Source organism: Pipistrellus kuhlii, unplaced genomic scaffold (assembly GCF_014108245.1).
Source record: "Pipistrellus kuhlii isolate mPipKuh1 unplaced genomic scaffold, mPipKuh1.p scaffold_m20_p_56, whole genome shotgun sequence".
Taxonomy (NCBI): Eukaryota; Metazoa; Chordata; class Mammalia; order Chiroptera; family Vespertilionidae; genus Pipistrellus; species Pipistrellus kuhlii.
The window spans coordinates 1258419-1278636 of NW_023425558.1; the positions used below are offsets into that span (position 1 = coordinate 1258419).

The following is a 20218-nucleotide window of genomic DNA, read 5'->3' on the forward strand; positions in this document are numbered from 1 at the left end:
CAGCCCGAGCACAGAAGGATTTCAGGTTTGATTCCCAGTCAAAGGCACCTACCTGGGTTTCAGGTTCAATTTCCAGCAGGGTCAGGAAGCATGCGGGAGGCAACCAATGGATGTCCACTCTCTCCAAAATCAATGGGAAATATCCTCAGGTGAGGAGAACAGAAATAAAGACAGCCGGTGACAGCTCCTCTCCAGGGCTATGGCCAGATGCGGGGCACAGGGAAGCGGGCACCGCAGGGAGCATCTCATGCCAACAGCCCAGAGCCAGGGAAGGACTTAGTCACACAGAACCCGTGTTGATACAGACTAGAAACGCAGGCCGCCTGACTCCGGCTCTAGCCTCTTTTCTGTTGTCTGAGCCCTTCAGAAGGGCAGATTCCGACTTTTGACAGGCGTGTGTGTGTGTGTGTGTGTGTGTGTGTGTGTGTGTGAGAGAGGGAGGGAGGGAGAGAGAGAGAGAGAGAGAGAGAGAGAGAGACCTAAAGGGTCTGTCTCCCTCTCCCAGGGCCTTGCTCCAAAGACCTCAAGGCCATAAGACTCCATAGACCTAGGGGTCAGGGGCAGACAAGAAGCATGATCACAGCTTCCTTTCCTGGTGCCTGCCTCCTGCTCCGGGGCTGCTCAGGACTGCGGTGTGGGCAGAGGCGAGTGAAGCTGGGAGGCCGCTGGCTTACATGGGTGGAGGAGAGGGACGTCGGGAGGGGGAGGAAAGGTTAGGGAAGGGAATCGCTGTGCGAGGCTCTTTTCTTCTGACAGAACAGGGTCGGGGCACCGCTTGCCCAGGGAGAGGTGGGGCTGTGAGCCAGGGGCCGGTGAAGGAGCTGGGCGGGCTTGGGGGTGGATTCTATGAGAAATGGGTGCCCTGGAGGCAGTCATTCGGATCACACGTTTATCCACTGAACATATTTTCATCCTCTACCGTGAGGCACAGGGATAGACACCAACAAACAAAACAGAACGGTCCCTGTGCTCAGGAGCTGTCACGCTAGTGACTAAATGCACACACGTGTGCAATAATGTTGAGCTGTGCTAAGTGCTGTGATTAACCCAGAGCAAGGGCCTAGCTGGAGGGAAGGGAGACACGGGGGAGGGGGCAGAGGCCCATTGCTTGAAGCTGAGCCCCAGGAAAAGGAGCCAGCATGTGAGAAGGGAGAAGAGAGGAGGAGCCTGTGCAGATCCCAAGATGGAAGAGGATGTGTGTGAGCTCTGAGAGCTGATGGGCTGCGCAGGGAGGTTTGGGGTAAAAGTGAGGGTTTATGGGAAGTCTGGCAGTTAGAAACCACTGGAGGGTCTAACAAGGAGAGGCGGGACGTGACTGACATTTTAGGAAGGTCACCCTGTGCTGTGTGGAGAGAGGGCTGGGTGAGGCAGAGACTCAGGGCTTCCAGTCAGCGGTCCAGAGGAGAAACGGCGGTGCCTCAGCCAGGAGGATGGCTCCGAGATGGAAGGGGACGGCTGAAGTTGTCCCCTGTTTGGGAGGCAGACTCAGGACTTGCCAAAAAATTGTAGTATGTGGGGTGAGGGGAAGGTGGGGTCAGGATGACTCCAAGCTCACTCGCCTAACTGCCTGCACAGAGGAGGTGCCATGTACTGACCCTCTGGGGGGAAAGAATCACCTTCCCCAGAGCCCAGGAGGGAGGGGATGAAGGAAGAAGGGGAAACAGTGGGGCCCACACTGCAGGCGAGTGGGAGGGCCAGGGGCCCGCAGGCACAGGTGTCCTCCTGAGACAGCAGCAGAGGGCGAGGCCAGGCTGCACCTGAGAGCATTGGTGCGGCCGGGCCTTCCTTCCACAGCGCACCGGGGACTGAGGCCCGGGCCAGCGGGCAGCCTGGCTGACCAAAGCCCTCCTCCCGCCCAGTCCGGGCTTTGCGTTGTTGTTGTCGTTTTACGGCCACGTGGTACGATCCCACCCCCGGAAAACGTCCCCGCTGCTTCTCATTAGCGCGCCTGTCCTCTGGCCGCCACCGAATCCATGGAAGGTCCTCGAAGCCAGGGGAGCCGCCCGCACGTCGGACCGGCCGCGATTGCTTCCATCTGTCTGCAGTGCTGGCGGCGGCAGCTGCTTCCCGGCCTCCGGCCCGGACTGGGTGCGGGCGGTCTGGCTTCGACCCCGTCTCCCCGGCAGCCCCCTAAACCGGTGACCCCGGCGGCCTCCTCCGCCCGAGCGCCCGGGCCGTCCTCCCGCTGCACCGCCGCCGGCGGGAGAACAGGAACGGGGTCCGCGCCAGGCGCTCCCGGGTCACGTGACCCGCCCCGCTGGGCGCCGGCACGTGACGGTGGCGTTGGCAAGCGTTTTCCTCACGTGACGGAGGCCCGGCGCGCGGGCCAATGAGGGGGCGGGGCGGGGCGGGGCGGGGCGGGGCGGGGCGGGGCGGGGCTGTCAGCGGGGCGCGCGAAGGCGGTCGGCCGCCACGCCGGGAGCGAGGCGCGGCTCTGCCGGGCGCAGCCGCCGGCCCGGGCCGGGCAGCATGAAGTGCCTGGTCACCGGCGGCAACGTGAAGGGTGCGCGGGCCCGGCCGAGGTGGGCGGGGGGCGCGGGGCTGCCCGAGCTCCCGCCTAACCGATCCTCTCCCCCCGCCAGTGCTCGGCAAGGCCGTCCACTCCCTCTCCCGGATCGGGGAAGAGCTCTACCTGGAGCCCCTGGAGGACGGGGTGAGGAGCGGGTGGGATCCCAGCCTGGAGCCTGACCTGGGCGCCGTCTCCCAACACCAGGCAGGATGCCCGGACAGATCTCTCCGCCGAGTTTGTTTCCAGCCCCTGGTGCTGGGCATCCGCGTGGTGAACGGAGAACAGTCTCCCCGGAGGGAGGGCCGGTGGCCGGTGGCGGGGGGAGGGCGCGGTGTGCTGGTGTGAGGCCTTGGTGGGAGCAGTGCTGAGGCCAGTTCCGGGGAGTTTCAAGGAGGAGGTGCCCGATGGCGGAAGGGGTCAGGACTTCACCAGGCGATGGTGGAGGTGCAGGACCTCAGGGCAAGAGTGTGAGCAAGGGCCGGCCGGCGCGATTGCCTGTCACTGCCTGACGGCGTTCCTCCCTGCCTTTCCTTGCCCAGCTCTCTCTCCGGACCGTGAACTCCTCCCGCTCTGCCTATGCCTGCTTCCTCTTTGCCCCGCTCTTCTTCCAGCTGTACCAGGCGGCCACCCCTGGTCAGGACCCGCTGCGCTGTAAGATCCTGATGAAGGTGAGTCCTCCCTCAGCGGTGGTGCTGCCCCCCTCCCCCAGGAGCCCCCAGCAGATGGCGCCTGGGGAGAGGGGTGTGCAGGGGCAGCCCGTGCACAGAGCAGCGAGGAGCACAGTGAAGACATCTGCAGAGGGAATGGCAGACGAGGAGAGGCTGGTAACCCTGCCAGGGCCTGGAGGGACAGGTGCATTCCGAACAGGGAGCAGCACGACAAAGGCCTAGAATGTGTCAGTGACCGTGTGTGTGAGCTCCCTTCCCGGTCTGACACAGTCCTGAGCACATGGCGGGCTGGGCGACGGGACGGGAGAACTGGCGGTGGGAGGTGCAGTGATGGCCCCTGTGTTTGCCCGCTCAGTCGTTCCTGTCCGTCTTCCGCTCGCTGGTGACGCTGGAGAAGACGGTGGAGAAGTGCTGCATCTCCGTGAGCGGCAGGAGCAGCCGCCTGGTGGTCCAGCTGCTCTGCAGATACGGTGAGTGGGCGCCGGCCCGCAGGGGCTGCCGGGAGGTGTGGGGTGGAGCTTGGCGAGGTCCTGAGACTCTGTCTGCCCGTCCAGGGGTGAGAAAGACTCACAACCTGTCCTTCCAGGACTGTGAGTCCCTGCAGGCTGTCTTCGACCCCGCCTCGTGCCCCCACCTGCTCCGCGCCCCGGCCAAGTGAGTATGCGCTTCCGGAACCCGAGCCGCAGGGCCCCGTCCTCCTCTGGGGCCTCGAGGGTCCGTTTAAGAAGGCCCCTCTGCCGTCTTCCTGCAGGTTTCCGTGTGCTCTCAGAGGCGGTGGAGGGACAGGGCTCTCTGGCTGTAGGCTCCACTGTCTTCCGGAGCCTGTTCTCACCCCAAGGGTTCAGCTTGTGTTTCTGGCCAGTCAGCCCTGGAGGCCAGGTCTCCAGCCTGAGCAGCCTTGAAAGTCTGTCATCAGCTTTGTAGCTCAGGGCTCGAAAGCCTTCTCTGGCCTGGTTATCCTTCTGGGGAATTCCCACTCAGGGCAGCCTCTCCCCCTACCTACCCTGACCTTAGCCCGGAGCCCTGTCAGGCAGGGGGCTGGGTGGGAGGCTGGGGTCTAGGACTGCCTAAGCGAGCAGCTCTGGAGCTGGGACCAGGTGGGCGATGGGAGCACCCAGGCTGGGAGGCCCAGGCCCCGGAGAAGACCGTGCAGAGGGAGCTCCCTTCCCACCTGTGCTGGATGCGCTTGGCGCTCAGGCAGCCCAGGGTCTTGTTCATTTCTTCCCGCAGCCATGGGTCATGGGCACTTGAAGGTAAGGTCCCTTTGGGTCCTGACCGTCTGGCTTCTGAGTTCTGCTCACAGCTCTGCTCAGGTCTCCTTTGGAGGGAGAAAGGGCAGGCTGTCACCTCTGGGTTGGATTTTGAGACTATTTCTCTCTTTTCTAGTGAGTAATTTTTTCTTTTTCTGACAATTTTAAATACAGCTCCTGTCCCAACTGTCTTGAGGCTAATTCTAAATATTATTTCATTTGTAACTATTTATTACCATGTATCCCTAGGTAGCAAAAATGTAGGGTTTGCCAAAACCAGTTTGGCTCAGAGGATAGAGCGTCGGCCTTCAGACTGAAAGGTCCTGGGTTCGATTCTGGTCAAGAGCGTGTACCTTGGTTGCGGGCACAGCCCCAGTGGGGGATGTGCAGGAGGCAGCTGGTCGATGTTTCTCTCTCATTGATGTTTCTGACTCTATCCCTCTCCCTTCCTCTCTGTTAAAAATCAATATTAAAAAAAAGAAGCAGCAAGTAGGGTTTTCTGAAGGCCGGGCGATAGGATGGAAGGTGTGGTCTCCCGCCCCTGGACGGACAGGCGTTGGCTGCCTGGTGTATCCCCGCCTTTATGCGGCTTCCCTGGGCTCCTGTCTGTCCCGCCCTCCATGTCGGCCTGGGAGCGCTGGATGGGGCAGGAACCAGGTCTTGCTCACCCTGTCCTCCTCCCTGGGGCATGCCAGCCTGGCCCCTGGCAACCCCCTCCCTGGTGCGTGTCCTTGCCTCCGGTCCTCTGAGAGCAGAACCACCGGGTAGGCCCGGCCCCCGGGGTGACGCTCTGCCCTCCGCACAGGGTTCTGGGGGAGGCCGTCCTGCCCTTCCCCCCCGCGCTGGCTGAAGTGACGCTGGGCATTGGCCATGGGCGCAGGGTCCTCCTGCGAAGCTACCAGGAGGAGGAGGCAGGTGAGGGAGCTGGCCAGGCCTGGGGCAGGGAGTGATGGGCGGGAGGAGCTAGGACCCAAGGGCCCAGGTTCCTCTTGTTCCTGCCCCACAGACAGCGCCCTCAAGGCCATGGTGACTGAGATAAGCATTGGGCAGGAGGACTTCCAGCAGCTGCAGGCCGAAGAAGGGGCGGCCATCACCTTCTGCCTCAAAGAATTCCGGGTGAGGCTCCCCCCGTACCCGCACCTTTCCATCCTCCTGTCCTGGCCAAGGCCTCACTGCTCTGCTCTCCTCCCAGGGGCTCCTGAGCTTCGCGGAGTCAGCGAACTTACCTCTCAGCATTCACTTCGACGCTCCCGGCAGGTAATGCCAGCTCAGGACAGGGAGGGGAGGGCTCTGGGGTGCCAGGAGCCAGAGGGCCCTTACCTTGTCTGCGCCCATCATCTGCACAGGCCAGCCATCTTTGCCATCAAGGACTCTCTGCTGGATGGCCACTTTGTTCTGGCTACGCTCTCGGAGCCAGCCCCGAACTCCCAGGACCTGCACTTCCCGGAGCCCTGCCGGCCAGCGCCTCCGCCCCACAGGTGAGGGTTTCCCCGGGCCACCCTCCCAGTGGCTCCGAGCACCTTGGCCTGCGCCTGCTGCTCCCAGCTTCCATACCTCCCCCTCCGTACAGACATTTCCTGTAAGGCCCCAGCCCTGAGTGCTCCCAGCCTCACAGGCCCAGCCTTCCTGGTCAGCTGTGCTCAGACCCCTCCCACCCGGAGGAAGTGTCCCCGAGGTCAGGCTGCTTCCTCCTCTGGCTCAGACCTCCCCACTGAGCTTCCTCCCAGACTCACTGCGGGGTGAGGAGCAGGTGGCCGGGAGGGCAGGGGGCTGGGGAGCATGGGACCAGTCTGGTTTACAGAGGAAGTCTGTCTGGCCCCCGGCCCGGCAGCTCCCTGGGCCCCAGTGCTCTCCAGCTCCCGTCCTGTGGGAAGTGAGATATTGGGCCCCGTGGCCCCGCTCAGCGGACTTACTGCTCCCCTCCCCCCGCTGAGCCAAACTGGCCGACAGGCCTCCCTCGGCCATCCGAACTCCGATCCAAAGCTCCAGGCCCAGCCCCTCCAGGAAGCCGCCAGCCACTTAGGCCTGTATCCTCTCCCCTCCCACCAAATAAGGAAGTAATAAAACTGAGAGATCGCCGGGCCACAGGCCCCCACCCCTCCCGCCCAGCCCAGCCCTCCAGGGTGGGCTCTTCCTGTTTCTCACGGACATCTTTACCTGCAGCCCCTCCCAGCTGGATGACTTTGCCAATGACGACATTGACTCTTACATGATCGCCATGGAAACCACCGTGGGCACCGAGAGCTCAAGAGCGCTCCCCTCCATCTCCCTCTCACCCGGCCTCCAGGGCCCCTGCAGCTCTGAAGAGGAAGAGGAAGCTGAGCAGAGCACCGTGCCTGGGACCCCCCCACCCAAGAAGGTAGGCGCTGGGAGAGCAGAGGGCGGGCTGCCAGGGGCAGCAGCCTCTACACTCACTGGGCTTCCTCCTCTTCCAGTTCCGCTCCCTGTTCTTCGGCTCCATCCTGGCCCCCGCACACTCCCCCCTGGGCCCCAGCCCTGTGCTGGCTGAGGACAGTGAGGGCGAAGGCTGACTGAGGACCTCGTCTGTGCCCAGAGCCCTGCACTGGATGGAGCCACAGCCTCCCACCTCAGCGGCAGAGCTGGGTGTCCGCCCTGGCGGTTGGTAAAGGTGCGCTGGAGCTGAGCTGGCTGGTCCTGCTGCATCCCCATGCCCTCAGGAGGCTCTTGGTAACGGGCCCCCAACCCATCATGTCCCCCTATCAATCATGTCTGTGTGGAGGGGAGGCAGCCTGATAGGGGGTCACACCTTATTCCAACCTTGTGGTCAAGGCTGGGCGCCTGGCTTCCTTAAATCACAGTGGGGCTGCTGGCCCCTTGATCAGCCGTTTCTGACAATCATGACTGTCCCTCTTCCAATCTGGGCACATCTCTGGGATGTCTGATGACTGGCTGACAGTTCTGCGTTTTTAATATCTCTTGGCTCTCGCTGGGAATTCTAGGAGGCCTGTGGACCTAACGGGGCCCCATGCCCAGCTAGCCAGCCCTCGCAAGCGGCTCTGGGCAAAGGAGTGCCAGGCCCACTGTTGGGACAAGGGAGACAGGCCAGGGCAGGGATCCAGCTTTGACCTTTATTCAAGAGACCAGATGGGTGGCCCAGGATCCGGCTGCCAGCCCTGAGGCCAAGCAAGGCTGGAGACCCACGATCTGGCCCTGCTTTGCCCTGAGCTTCAGCCTCAGCCCCAGGATCCTGCTCGCAGCCACCGAGGCACAGGCAGAGGGAGCCCTGGGGGCTTGGACACTGCTACTGATTCATTAAAAAGAGGAAAATACATCAAGGCTCCATGTTCCCTGTGACAGCAGGCCTGCATCTGCACGGCCCCGCGCTGTGGCTTCTGTACAATCCACCATCGGGGCAGAGGGCGGCCACGGAGGCTACTTCTTGGCTTTGGCGGAGTTCCGGGGCGGGGTGATGGGCCGGCTGCCGGGGTTCAGGCCGCTGAACTGCCCGTACTTCCCCTTGTTCTTGTCGGCGGGCTTGAGGATCTGAGAGAGACAACACTGGTCAGGCTCCTGGGGCGGAGCCAGGGGCCCCCAGCCCCGTCCTTCCCCCTCCCTCATCCCCCACCCCCACCTGGAAGGAGCACATGAGCGTCTCGTCCACGCTCATCATGGCGCCGGCGTTGTCAAACTCGCCGCAGTAGTTGGGAGCTGAGAAGAGGGTCACCAGCTGCCGCTTGGCAAAGAACTCGTAGCCGTCCTCGACCACCTGGAGGGGACAGGGAGGGGCGGGCGGTCAGGGGGGTGAGACCGCCGGGAGGGGACGGGGACGGGGCGGGCGGTCAGGCGGGTGAGACCGCCGGGAGGGGACGGGGACGGGGAGGGGCGGGCAGTCAGGCGGGTGAGACCGCCTGGAGGGGACAGGGACAGGGACGGGGCGGGCGGTCAGGCGGGTGAGACCACCTGGAGGGGACGGGGACGGGGCGGGCGGTCAGGGGGGTGAGACCACCTGGAGGGGACGGGGACGGGGCGGGCGGTCAGGCGGGTGAGACCGCCGGGAGGGGACGGGGACGGGGAGGGGCGGGCAGTCAGGCAGGTGAGACCACCTGGAGGGGACGGGGAGGGGCGGGCGGTCAGGCAGGTGAGACCACCTGGAGGGGACGGGGACGGGGCGGGCGGTCAGGCAGGTGAGACCACCTGGAGGGGACGGGGACGGGGCGGGGCGGTCAGGCGGGTGAGACCGCCTGGAGGGGACAGGGACAGGGACGGGGCGGGCGGTCAGGCAGGTGAGACCGCCTGGAGGGGACAGGGACGGGGCGGGCGGTCAGGCGGGTGAGACCGCCTGGAGGGGACGGGGACGGGGCGGGCGGTCAGGCGGGTGAGACCGCCTGGAGGGGACGGGGACGGGGAGGGGCGGGCGGTCAGGCGGGTGCGGCTGCCCAGGCCCCCCCCGGACCAGCGCCGCCAGCCCACCTGGTGTGCCCGGCAGATGAGGTCCAGGTCGTGCTTGTGCAGGAACTTGGCCACCACCTCGGCCCCGAAGGTGAAGGAGACGCCGCGGTCGTTCTCGCCCCAGCCCTGCACGTCCTTGTCGGGGTCAGACCACAGCAGGTCACACAGCAGCCCCTGGTCGGGCACGTCTGTGGGCCGCATGATACGCCGAATCTGCTCCATGGACTGTAGGTCGGGGGACAGACCTGGGGACACAGGTGGCACATCACTCCCTCAGGCCTCAAGACAAGGATGCTTCCCCTCACCCCCCCCAAAGCCCTGGCCAATCAGCTTGTGCGCGTGTGCACGCTCCACTGCTCCCCCCTGGCCCTCCCCTGGATTTCTGGGAGCCCAGGCAGGCAACTCGTTACCTTCAGCCCCTTTTAGGTCCCTGCCTGCAGGGCTCCCTAGAGAAAGGAGCAAGCAGACCCCATGCACAATGCCGAGGCCACCACCGCGGGGAGTGCAGCCTGACTCAGGGGCAGGGAACGTCCTGCAATAAGCCCAGACCCCAGGGGGCGTCCTCTCGCCGGCAGCTTCTCCCGGGCCCCACGGGCTCTTCGGCAGGCGCCCAGGGCCCTCACCTCCGTGGCAGCAGAAGATCTTCTCGTCCACGATGGCGGCGATGGGCAGGCAGTTGAAGCAGTCGGTGAACGTTTTCCACAGTTTAATGTTGTAGCGCCGTTTGCCTGCCCAGGGGAGGGAGACAGCTCGTGAGCAGGCCTCTGGGGCCCCCCAGACACGGCTGGGAGAAGGCATGGACGATCTGAAGGGAACCCCATGCACACACTGCCTACCGCCTTCTAGGGGGAATTCTACAGCAGCTGACTCCACGGAACCCCAAAGTTCCAATCCGGAGCACCCCCACCCTAGGAGCAGGGCCGGGCCGAGACTGGTCTGTTTTATCTCCGCTTCTGGCCAAACAGGTGTCCTAAGTGCTTAAGGAGGACCTCGGTTTTCCGATGGTCTTAGGCGACCGCTGCTGTGGAGCCTAAGACCATCGGAAAACACAGATATTTACATTACGATTAACAGTAACAAAATGTCAGTTATGAAGTAGCAACGAAAATAATTTCGTGGTTGGGGGTCGCCACCACATGAACTGTATTAAAGGGCCTTAGGAAGGTTGAGAAGGCTGTACTGGAGGGAGGTCACCTGGCAGGGCCTCCCTGTCGAGTGCCAGGCGCCATGGCAGGAGGGCAGGGCTCCGCAGACACGGCACCCCTACCACCAGGCCACTGACGGCAGCCCCGCGCCAGTACTCACACTCATCGTAGAAGCCGTAGATGCGGTTGATGCTGGCGCACTCGTGGTTCCCGCGGAGCAGGAAGAAGTTCTCGGGGTACTTGATCTTGTAGGCCAGCAGCAGGCAGATGGTCTCCAGCGACTGCTTGCCCCGGTCTACGTAGTCCCCCAGGAAGAGGTAGTTGCTCTCCGGAGGGAAGCCCCCGTACTCAAACAGCCGCAGGAGGTCGTAGTACTGGCCATGGATGTCACCTGCGACCCAGGGACCAGGTCAGCGCGGCGCAGGGGCCAGACTTGAACCCAGGGCCAGTGCTGGGCTCAAGATAAGGAGGACCCGGGGATTTGGGGGCCGGGGCCGCCTTCAGGAGGCTGAGGGGCCTGGCAGGGGGCTCACCGCAGATCTTGAGGGGCGCCTCCAGCTCCAGAAGGATGGGCTGGCTCAGGAAGATCTCCCGGGATTTGAGGCACAGGCCGCGGATCTCATTCTCCGTCAGCTGCACGTTCTTCCCAGGCCGCGAGCCCTGCACTGGGGGCAGAGGGGGCGTCAGGGCCTGGTCCCGAGGCCGGAGGAGGGTGGGCGACACGGTGTCCCAAGGGCATTCTGGGGCGCCAGGGCCTCCGGGGCCCCCTCGCCCCGGGCACCAGGTGCCTCCCCAGCACCACAGGCGCCGAAGGGAGTGTGTGCGCAGGTGCTGCCACTCCGAACCCGGGCAGGAGCCCTGGGGCGGGGGCTGTCCAGGTTCCCCTCACTCCCAGACAGGCCCGCCCTGCGCCCCGGCCCGGGGAGGGGGCGCCCCGTGCGCAGCAGCCCCAGGGCCCCCGAGCGCGTCGCGAGTGGGTGGCTGCGGCCGTGGGACCTCGCGGCCCGTCCCCGCCCGTCCCCGCGGCCCTGGGAGGGGCAGGCGCCCCCGCGCGCCACTTCCGGGCCGGGCCGGGCCGGGAGGCAGGGGCGGCCGACCTCCCCCGCCCGCAGCCAACCTTCCAGCAGGCGCCCGATGATCGAGTCCAGGTTGAGCTTCTCACTGTCGGACATGGCGGCTCTGCCGCTCCGGCCCAGCAGCTCCGGGCCCGCTCCTGCCTCCCGCCCTCCGCGGCCTCCTTCCGGCCTGGAGCTCCTTCCGCCCTCCCGGGCCCGCCCCGCCCCGCCCCGCCCCGCCCCGCCCGCTCCCCGGCCCGCGGCCCCGGCTCCATAGCGCCCCCGCTGGACGCTGGCGCCGCGGCCGTGGCGCCAGGGGCGGGGCTTCGGCGACGGGGCGAGGCCGGCGTGTCTGGGCGGGGCCCGGCCGCGGGGCGGGGCTTCGGCGACGGGGCGGGGCCGGCGTGTCTGGGGCGGGGTCGGCCGCTGGGCGGGGCTTCGTGGGGCGAGGTTGCGGCTGGCCCCGCCCCTGCTAGGAACTGCCCCGCCCCTTTCCGAGGCGGTGCGGCCGGAAGTACTTGGAAGTTGTTTTTCTCTCTCCGGAGCCGTGTGAGCGCGTGACGATTGTTTCCCAGTCGCCGTGGATCGAGTCCCTCACGTGCAGAAAAGGAAAGGAGACCCAGAGAGAGCGAGGGCCGGGCTCGCCTTCCCTGAGGACCTCGGTCTGAGTCTGGCCCCGAGGCGCTGACCGGGACTCCCAGCCCGCTTTGGGTCCCACTGTCTGTGTTGTGACCTAAATTAGTATTTATTTGTAAGCCCCATCGTTGCCTGTTGTGTAGCATAATAATGCTGCATGTGTGCACGTTACACGTGTTCCCTGGGCCCGGCCATCGTGCTCAGCGGTTTAGCGTGCACCTAGGAACCAGGACATCACAGTTCCATCCCGGTCAGGCCAGGCGCAGGCCTGGCTGCGGCTCCGTCCCCGGTGTGGGGCGTGCAGGAGGCAGCCGATCCATGATGCTCTCACCATCGATGCTTCTCTCTCTCTTCCTTCCTCTCTGAAATCAATAATATATATATATATTTATTTATTTATTTTAAGTATTACTTTGTAAAGAGCAAACATTAACTAAACCACAATTCTCACTGGCACACTGAATTGAGTGTTTTGCATGCTAATCTCAAAAGTAGAGGTCTCCACTCTGGCAGCCCCCCCTCTCCCCCCCTCACCCCCCCAGCCAGCTCAGGAGCCCAGGCCTGCCCAAGCGGTGGAGGGAGGAGCCCATGGCCCGGGGACACTGGGGTAGGCAGGAAGAGCCTCAGAGAGGAAGAGGTGACACCCCACCACCACACACACACACACACACACACACACACACACACTGGGGAGGGGCCCCCCAGTGAGCTGCTGAAGCTGTGGCTGAGGAGGAAGTGAGAGGAGGAGGTGAGGTGCAGCAGGAAGGTAAGCTGGGGCTGGGCCAGGGGCTGGGTCTCGGCACAGAGGCCTGGCTTTTCTGCCCCTCGGGGCCTGCCCCTCCAGAAGGGGCTACAGGGGCCCGGTGAGGTACCCCGAAACCTCCTCCCTGCACTCGCAGCCAGGGTCTGCGCGGGGCTGGCTGCGCGGGAGCCGGCCCGAGCTGGCCGGGAACTGCCGCTCACGCTAGCTCCCCCCATCCTGCAGCCGTTACGGGGTCTGCGCAGCATGGCCCAGGCCCTGGGTGAGGACCTGGTGCAGGACGACTCCAGCTCTCTGGGCTCAGACTCGGAGCTGAGCGGGCCGGGCCCGTACCGCCAGGCTGACCGCTATGGCTTCATCGGGGGCAGCTCAGCAGAGCCGGGGTAAGTGGGAGGAAGCGGGGGAGGGGCTGTGGGGGAGGGAAAGGGAGGATGGGGGCTAAGGGCTGACGTCTAGAGTCTGGGAGGGTCTGGGGGTTCAGCCAGTGTCACTCCTCAGGCTCCAGGTAGAATCCTGAGGGTGGCAGGGCTGGGGGATATGTCCAAGTGGGCCTCTTTCTAAAAAAAAATTCTTATTGATTTCAGAGAGGAAGGGAGAGGGAGGGAGGGATAGAAACATCAATGATGAGAGAGAATCATTGTCTGCCTCCTGCACGCCCCTCACTGGGGATTGAGCCCACAACCTGGGCATGTGCCCCTGACTGGAATCGAACCCGGGGCCCTTCAGTCCGCAGGCCGACACTCTAACCCCTGAGCCAAACCAGCTAGGGCCAAGCATGCCTCTTTTGCACCCAATCTCTTGGGGCCAAAAATTCTTCCCCTTTTAATCTCTGGGCCAAGAATCCCAAATCTAAATCATAGAAACCCACACCTGTGCCCCCACACTCCCCCTTTCCCAAGGGTAGATAGGACAATAAGCCCAGAGACACAAAGGAACTTGCCTGAGGTCACACAGCAGCTCAGAGGCAGCACCAGACTCAGACTCCGGGACTCCTGGCTTCCAGTTCAGGGTTCTGTCCACTCGGCTTCTGCCGTGCGCTGTCTGTGCCCTCTGCCGGGGACAGCCAGCCCGCCCCTCCCCACGCACACCCCTTCGGTCCTTCCTGCCCCTGCCCACATCACAGCCACATCCCTTCCTGTCCCCATCACAACCCCTGGCAACTCCTGGGTGACGGGCCAGCCCCCCGGAGGCTGCCCGGGTGGCATGGGCGGGCTCCGCTAACCGCTGCCTGCGTCTCGGTGTCCGTGGCATGTGCTCCCAGGCCGGGCCAGCCCCCCGCAGACCTCATCCGCCAGCGGGAGATGAAGTGGGTGGAGATGACGTCACACTGGGAGAAAACCATGTCTCGCCGGTACAAGAAGGTGAGAGGGACAGGGCCGCGTGGCCCTCCTGTGCCCCCCTCCTGCCTTCCTCCCTGCCCCCCGCAGCGGCCGTGCCGATGGCAGGCTGTTCGGTGCCCGCTGAGAGGAGCAGGGGAGGCTGGGGCGGGGGTGGCTAGCCTGCCGGTCCCTCGCTCGGCCTCCCCAGGTGAAGATGCAGTGCCGGAAGGGCATTCCCTCCGCCCTGCGCGCCCGCTGCTGGCCCCTGCTGTGCGGGGCTCACGTGTGCCAGGAGAACAGCCCCGACACGTACCAGGTACGAGAGCTGGCAGGGGTCCTAGTCCCCTTCCCAGGGCCCCTCGCCACGCCGAGCCCTCACACCCGCTCCCTGACGCCCACAGAAGCTGGCCGAGGCGCCCGGAGACCCACAGTGGATGGAGACCATCAGCAGGGACCTGCACCGCCAGTTCCCTCTGCACGAGATGTTTGTGTCACCCCAGGGCCACGGGTACGAGGCCAGCGGTGCCCGGGGTCCCCAGCCCTGTGGTGCAGCCCCCTGCCCCCACCCTGCTCCCCCAGCAGGGCCGGGCGGGGAGGCCTGGGCAGAGGCGCCAAAGGCTGGGGAGGGATGCTGACGGGGTCTCCCGGCACAGGCAGCAGGGGCTCCTGCAGGTCCTCAAGGCCTACACCCTGTATCGGCCGGAACAGGGCTACTGCCAGGCACAGGGCCCCGTGGCTGCGGTGCTGCTCATGCACCTGCCCCCGGAGGTGAGTGCCCGCGCCCGCGCCCGCGCCCGCGCCCGCGCCCCGCAGCCCACTCACCTGTCCCAGCCCAGGGGACTCCGCATTCGCGGCCGAGGATTGACCCCCGACCCTACCCACCCTGGGCCCCTGTGGTCCTGGGCCCCGGACCCTGGGCCTCCTGACCCAGGCGCTCTGGCCGCAGGGCCTGGGGTCCCTGCCTCCCGGGTCCTGTCCTGGGGGCCCAGGGCCTCCCGACTGCCGACCTCACTGACCCTCAAGCCCAACAACCTGACACCAGGAACCTGGCTCAGGGGCCGAGGAGCCTGGAGGTGACTGCCTCGCCTCGGCCTCAGGACTCCCAGTTCTCCTGTCGTTCGTTTTCGTTAATCCTCACCTGCGGGTATTTGTGGAGAGGATGAAAGGGAGGAGGAGAGACAGGGAGAGAGGGACACCGAGGTGAGAGACACACCGACTAGTTCCTCCTGCGAGTGCCCCGGCCAGGGCCGGGGACTGAGCGTGCAACTGAGGGACGAGCCTTTGACCGGGATCGAGCCGGGGACCTTCAGTCTGCGGGTGGGCGCTCCAACCACTGAGCCACGCCAGCCAGGCACGAGTCCTGCTCCTGAACCTTGCAAACACGACCCCTGGCCAATGGCGCCAGGAACCCTGTGACCCTCAAATTCACCCTGAGCTCTGAGACCAAACCATGGGTGGTAGTTCTCAGTCTGGGCGGTGTGTGTGTGTGTGTGTGTGTGTGTGTGTGTGTCTTTTGGTAAAAGCCCCAGCACAGCACTGAGCCCAGGCTTCTGGCTTGAGTGACCACAGAGGGTGTCCGTTGTGGGCACTCACGGCCGCTCTGCCCGCAGGAGGCCTTCTGGTGCCTGGTGCAGATCTGCGAGCTCTACCTGCCCGGCTACTACGGGCCCCACATGGTGAGCGGCGAGGGCGGCGGGCACGGCGGGGGGCGGCGGGGGGCGGGGGGCGGGGGGCGGCGGGCACGGCGGGGGGCGGGGGGCGGCGGGCACGGCGGGGGGCGGCGGGGGGCGGGGGGCGGCGGGCACGGCGGGGGGCGGCGGGGGGGCGGCGGGCACAGCGGAGGGCGGCGGGCACGGCGGAGGGCGGCGGGGGGCGGCGGGCGGCGGCGGGGGGCGGCGGGGGGCGGCGGGGGGCGGCGGGGGGCGGCGGGGGGCGGCGAGGGCGGCGGGGGGGGGGGGGGCGGGGGGCGGCGGGGGGCGGCGGGGGGCGGCGGGGGGGGCGAGGGGCGGCGGGGGGCGGCGGGGCGGCGGGGGGCGGCGGGGGGCGGCGGCGGCGGCGGGGGGGCGGCGGGGGCGGCGGGGGGCGGCGGGCGGCGGCGGGGGGCGGCGGGGGGCGGCGGGGGGCGGCGGGGGGCGGCGGGGGGCGGCGGGCGGCGGCGGGGGGCGGCGGGGGGCGGCGGCACGGCGGAGGGCGGCGGGGGGCGGCGGGCACGGCGGGGGGCGGCGGGGGCGGCGGGGGCGGAGGGCGGCGGGGGGGGCGGCGGGCACGGCGGGGGGCGGCGAGGCGCGGGCACGGCGGGGGGGCGGCGGGGGGGGCGGCGGGGGAGCGGGTGCTTGACGGGGGGGGGGCGGGTGCTGACGGGGGGGGCGGGGAGGGAGCGGGTGCTGACGGGGGGGGGGCGGGTGCTGACGGGGGGGGCGGGGAGGGAGCGGGTGCTGACGGGGGGGGGGCGGGTGCTGACGGGGGGGGGGGGAGCGGGGAGGGAGCGGGTGCTGACGGGGGGGGGGTGCTGACGGGGGGGGGGAGGGAGCGGGTGCTGACGGGGGGGGCGGGGCGGGGGGGAGCGGGTGCTGACGGGGGGGGGCGGGGGGGAGCGGGTGCTGACGGGGGCGGGGCGGGGGGGAGCGGGTGCTGACGGGGCGGGGCGGGGGGGAGCGGGTGCTGACGGGGGGGGGGCGGGGGGGAGCGGGTGCTGACGGGGGCGGGGCGGGGGGGGAGCGGGTGCTGACGGGGGCGGGGCGGGGGGGAGCGGGTGCTGACGGGGGGGGGGAGCGGGCGCTGACGGGGGGGGGGGAGCGGGTGCTGACGGGGGGGAGGGAGCGGGCGCTGACGGGGGGGGGGAGCGGGGTGCTGACGGGGGGGGGGGGGCGGGCGCTGACGGGGGGAGGGAGCGGGCGCTGACGGGGGGGGGCGGGCGCTGACGGGGGGAGGGAGCGGGCGCTGACGGGGGGGGGGCGGGGAGGGAGCGGGTGCTGACGGGGGGGGCGGGGGGGAGCGGGTGCTGACGGGGGGGGGGGGGGAGCGGGTGCTGACGGCCGTGGCTGCAGGAGGCCGTGAGGCTGGACGCCGAGGTGTTCGCGGCGCTGCTCCGGCGGCTGCTCCCGCGGGTGCACAGGCACCTGCAGCAGACGGGCGTGGGGCCCCTGCTCTACCTGCCCGAGTGGTTCCTGTGCCTCTTCGCCCGCTCCCTGCCCTTCCCCACCGCGCTGCGCGTCTGGGACGCCTTCCTCAGCGAGGGTGAGCGGGGCGCCGGGCGGGCGGGCGGGGCCACGGGGAACCCACCGCCAGCTCTGCCCATCCTGGCCCGGGGGCCCGGGGCCGGGTGCTGCGGGCGAGGGCGCCCGGCCCTGTGCGGGGAGACCACACCCGGAGGGCGGGGGCGGGGGCCACGGGGAACCCACCGCCAGCTCTGCCCATCCTGGCCCGGGGGCCGGGGGCCGGGGGCCGGGGGCCGGGTGCCGGGTGCTGCCGGCGAGGGCGCCCGGCCCTGTGCGGGGAGACCGCACCGGGAGGGCGGCCTCTGCCCCGAGGAGGGGCGGGGGGGGGGGGGCGAGGGGCCGGGCCAGGGCTCGGGGGCTGGCTCGGAGGGGACATGGCCAGCGGGAGAGGCCCTCAGGCTGGAGCCCAGGTGCCTGCTTGGAGCACGCTCACTGTGCCAGCTGCTGCCCGTACCCTGGGCCGCCTGAGTGAGGGGACCACATTCTGGGGGTGGGGGCGGAAGGCTCGTGTAACCCAATATTTTTTTAACATTTTTATTATTGATGTCAGAGGGGAAGGGAGAGGGAGAGACAGAAACATCCATGAAGAGAGAGAACCGCGGATCGGCTGCCTCCTGCCCGCCCCACACCGGGGGCCGAGCCCACAGCCTGGGCTGCGCCCTGACCGGGACCGAACCCTGACCTCCTGGTTCACAGGTCGATGCTCAGCCCCTGAGCCACGCCCGCTGGGCTATTTTTTAAATTTAAAAACTTTTATTATTTATTGCTTTTAAGTAATTAACACAGTTACACAGGCAGGACACTGTCCCCAGGGTCCAGGCCACAGATGAACTGGGGTGCGGGCCTGGAGGGGGGGTGCCTGGGCCAGGCCAAGAGCGGGGAGTCAGGGCAGAGCCGAACCGGCTCCAGGTCTTTGGGGCTCGGCCTCCCTCCTCCCATCAGTCCCTGCCTGCATTCTGTCCCCCGCGCTGGCCAGCAGTCACACCTGAAAAATGGTAGAAACTCATCAGCACTTTCAAAAATATATATTTTATTGATTTTTCACAGAGAGGAAGAGAGAGAGATAGGGAGTTAGAAACATCGATGAGAGAGAGTCATTGATCAGCTGCCTCCTGCACCCCCCCCACTGGGGATGTGCCCGCAACCAAGGTACATGCCTTTGACCGGAATCGAACCTGGGACCCTTCAGTCCGCAGGCCGACGCTCTGTCCACTGAGCCACACCGGCTTCGGCCGTCAGTACTTTTACTGAGTACTTTTACTGAGCGCCCGCCGTGTGCCTGCTTGGCGCCAGGCTGGCTCAGAGCTCTGGCCAGGGTTCCAAGTCCCATCTAAGGTCATGCCCCTCCAGCCTCAGGCCTCCAGGGCAGGCGGCTGAGCCCTCCCCCTCCCCAGGCCCCTTCCGTAGGGATGACGTTCACAGTGACCGCCAGGCCCTGCTGGGCCCTGGCCGCCCTCCTCAGCAGCCCGCGGCGGCCTGGAAGGGAGTCTGAGGATTCTGGAACAGCCCCCAGTCAACCCCGTGTCCGTGCGTGCGTGCGTGTGTGTGTGTGTGTCCGTGTTTGTGTGTGTGTCCGTGTGTGTGTGTGTGTGTGTGTGTTTGTGTGAGTGTTTGTGTGTGTTTATGTGTGTGTGTGAGTGTGTGTGTGCGCCCCGTGCTCTCGGCTTAGGGAGGAGCAGCTCTGGCTGGAATCTCTGGAACCAGAACAAGCTGGAAGGGCCTTCGTGGGAACTCTGCCCGGCCCAGCCTCGTGGGAACACAGAGGGGGGGGGAGAGAGAGAGGGGGGGGGGGGGGGAGGCTGTGTGTGAGGCTGTCAGCCCTGCTGCCCCCCCCCCCCCAGCTCCTGGCAGGTGCTCTGCCCGGGAGCGTCTGTGGCTGCTGAGACGCACTCACCGGTGACCCGCACTGCACCCCCCTCTGTTCCTTGCCCGGCCTGGCCTGAGGAGCTGGGGGGGGGGGGGATGGAGGGAATCTGGGGCGCGGGCAGCGTCCGGGCGGGGTCCGGAGGGCGGCTGGCCCCTGAGCGAGTGGGTCTGCAGGTGTGAAGGTGCTGTTCCGAGTGGGGCTGACGCTGGTGCGCCTGGCGCTGGGCAGCGCGGAGCAGCGGCTGGCCTGCCCCGGGCTCCTGGAGACGCTGGGCGCCCTTCGAGCCATCCCCCCGGCCCAGCTGCAGGAGGAGGCCTTCCTGGCCCAGGTGGGTGCCTGCGCCCTCCCCTCCCCGGGTCCCAGAGCCGGAGTCACAGCGGAACGGGGCGGCTCCTGTGACTCCCGGCGCCCGCCCTCCGCCCTCCGGGGCCTCGGGCCTCCTGCCCCGCAGGCCGGCCGCTCAGTGCCAACCCCGCAGGTGCACGGCCTGGCGCTGTCGGAGCAGGACCTGCAGCGGGAGATCCGGGCCCAGCTGGCCCGGCTGCCGGAGTCCCCCTCCGGGCCGCCCCCGCGGCCGAAGGCCCGCCTGGCCGGGGCCCGCGCCATCTTCGAGGCCCAGCAGCTGGCGCGGGCGCGGGGCGGCGCCCGGCCCGAGGTGCCCCGCATCGTCGTGCAGCCCCCGGACGAGCCGCGGCCGCCCCGGCGCAAGCCCCAGACCCGCGGCAAGACCTTCCATGGGCTCCTGACGCGCGCCAAGGGCCCCCCCCTCGAGGGCCCCCCCAGGTCCCAGCGCAGCTCTGCCTCCTTCCTGGACACCCGCTTCTGAGGGCCCCAGGCTGCGTGCGGACTCGGGTGCCCAGCCTCCGCGGCCTCGCAGACCCGCCTTCGCCGCCGGATCGAGGGCTCAGCTGCCTTCTCCCTGCCGGCCACCGGCAGGGAGCGGCCAGGAGGCTCTGCTAGAAATAAACGCTTAAGGTTTAGTCCACGTTCCCAGTGTTTGCACACCCAGCGGGGACCGGAGCCCGCGGCCTGGGGCGAAGAGGAGGCGAGAGCCGGGCGCCAGGCCGCGGGTGGACACTCTCCTGCCGTCCTGCCCGGGGGCTGCCTCCGGGAGCTCCGGGCAGGCGCAGAGGGGCTCAGCAGGGTGCGTCCTCGGCCTCACAAAGGGAAATAAAGGCCTTTCCCAGCAGCCCTGCGTGGCAGCGTGGTGAGACCCGCTCTGAGCCAGCGTAGCTGTGCGCCAGCCCCAAACGACGCCTCCTGTTCTCTCCGCTCCCTCCTCCGTGGGCTGCAGGCCCGGGGGGAAGGGAGGTCACACACAGGCTGCGGTTTGGGGCCCCACCGCGCTGTCCCCTGGCAAGCACAGGAGTGATGCTGACGG

At 67.4% G+C, this 20218-nt stretch overlaps 3 protein-coding genes across 4 annotated transcripts; 2 read left to right on the forward strand and 1 right to left on the reverse strand.

Annotated features, from left to right (window-relative positions):
• The first annotated feature begins 2374 nt into the window (after window positions 1–2374).
• Window positions 2375–7707, forward strand: RAD9A (RAD9 checkpoint clamp component A). 2 transcript variants are annotated; one of them, XM_045573786.1, is made up of 11 exons: window positions 2375–2503; window positions 2583–2653; window positions 3049–3177; window positions 3533–3647; window positions 3732–3831; window positions 5233–5342; window positions 5410–5543; window positions 5620–5684; window positions 5774–5905; window positions 6591–6786; window positions 6863–7707. In XM_045573786.1, the coding sequence occupies exons 1-11, from the start codon at window positions 2470–2472 to the stop codon at window positions 6956–6958; spliced, it is 1182 nt and encodes a 393-aa protein (XP_045429742.1). In that variant the 5' UTR covers window positions 2375–2469; the 3' UTR covers window positions 6959–7707. The 2 variants fall into 2 exon arrangements, with proteins under 2 accessions (XP_045429742.1, XP_036272564.1); XM_036416671.2 differs by having other exon boundaries at window positions 5434–5543.
• On the reverse strand, window positions 7503–11259 carry PPP1CA (protein phosphatase 1 catalytic subunit alpha). Its single transcript, XM_036416672.2, has 7 exons — window positions 11100–11259; window positions 10516–10647; window positions 10143–10373; window positions 9461–9565; window positions 8859–9082; window positions 8020–8154; window positions 7503–7931 (listed from the first exon to the last, which is right to left on the reverse strand). Exons 1-7 carry the CDS (start codon window positions 11152–11154, stop codon window positions 7821–7823), a joined length of 993 nt encoding a protein of 330 aa, XP_036272565.1. The 5' UTR covers window positions 11155–11259; the 3' UTR covers window positions 7503–7820.
• Window positions 11260–12409: 1150 nt separating this feature from the next.
• TBC1D10C (TBC1 domain family member 10C) lies at window positions 12410–19717 on the forward strand. The gene is made up of 10 exons (XM_036416668.2): window positions 12410–12439; window positions 12659–12816; window positions 13695–13794; window positions 13961–14068; window positions 14154–14260; window positions 14406–14520; window positions 15363–15428; window positions 16800–16989; window positions 19011–19165; window positions 19316–19717. Exons 2-10 carry the CDS (start codon window positions 12680–12682, stop codon window positions 19661–19663), a joined length of 1326 nt encoding a protein of 441 aa, XP_036272561.1. The 5' UTR covers window positions 12410–12439; window positions 12659–12679; the 3' UTR covers window positions 19664–19717.
• Window positions 19718–20218: the final 501 nt, after the last annotated feature.

What these genes read in the sequence shown, in the direction of transcription:
- RAD9A (XM_045573786.1), top strand. Translation starts at nt 2,470, where the DNA reads ATGAAGTGCCTGGTCACCGGCGGCAACGTGAAGG. An exon ending in TGGAGCCCCTGGAGGACGGG is followed by an intron (nt 2,654 to 3,048) that starts GTGAGGAGCGGG and finishes TTCCTTGCCCAG; the next exon opens with CTCTCTCTCCGGACCGTGAA. An exon ending in CTACCAGGAGGAGGAGGCAG is followed by an intron (nt 5,343 to 5,409) that starts GTGAGGGAGCTG and finishes CCAAGGGCCCAG; the next exon opens with GTTCCTCTTGTTCCTGCCCC.
- PPP1CA (XM_036416672.2), bottom strand. Translation starts at nt 11,154, where the DNA reads ATGTCCGACAGTGAGAAGCTCAACCTGGACTCGATCATCGGGCGCCTG. An exon ending in GATCTTCTGCTGCCACGGAG is followed by an intron (nt 9,083 to 9,460) that starts GTGAGGGCCCTG and finishes CTGTGTCCCCAG; the next exon opens with GTCTGTCCCCCGACCTACAG. An exon ending in TCATCTGCCGGGCACACCAG is followed by an intron (nt 8,155 to 8,858) that starts GTGGGCTGGCGG and finishes TGTCCCCTCCAG; the next exon opens with GTGGTCGAGGACGGCTACGA.
- TBC1D10C (XM_036416668.2), top strand. Translation starts at nt 12,680, where the DNA reads ATGGCCCAGGCCCTGGGTGAGGACCTGGTGCAGGACGACTCCAGCTCT. An exon ending in GGACGCCTTCCTCAGCGAGG is followed by an intron (nt 16,990 to 19,010) that starts GTGAGCGGGGCG and finishes GTGGGTCTGCAG; the next exon opens with GTGTGAAGGTGCTGTTCCGA. An exon ending in AGGAGGCCTTCCTGGCCCAG is followed by an intron (nt 19,166 to 19,315) that starts GTGGGTGCCTGC and finishes CCAACCCCGCAG; the next exon opens with GTGCACGGCCTGGCGCTGTC.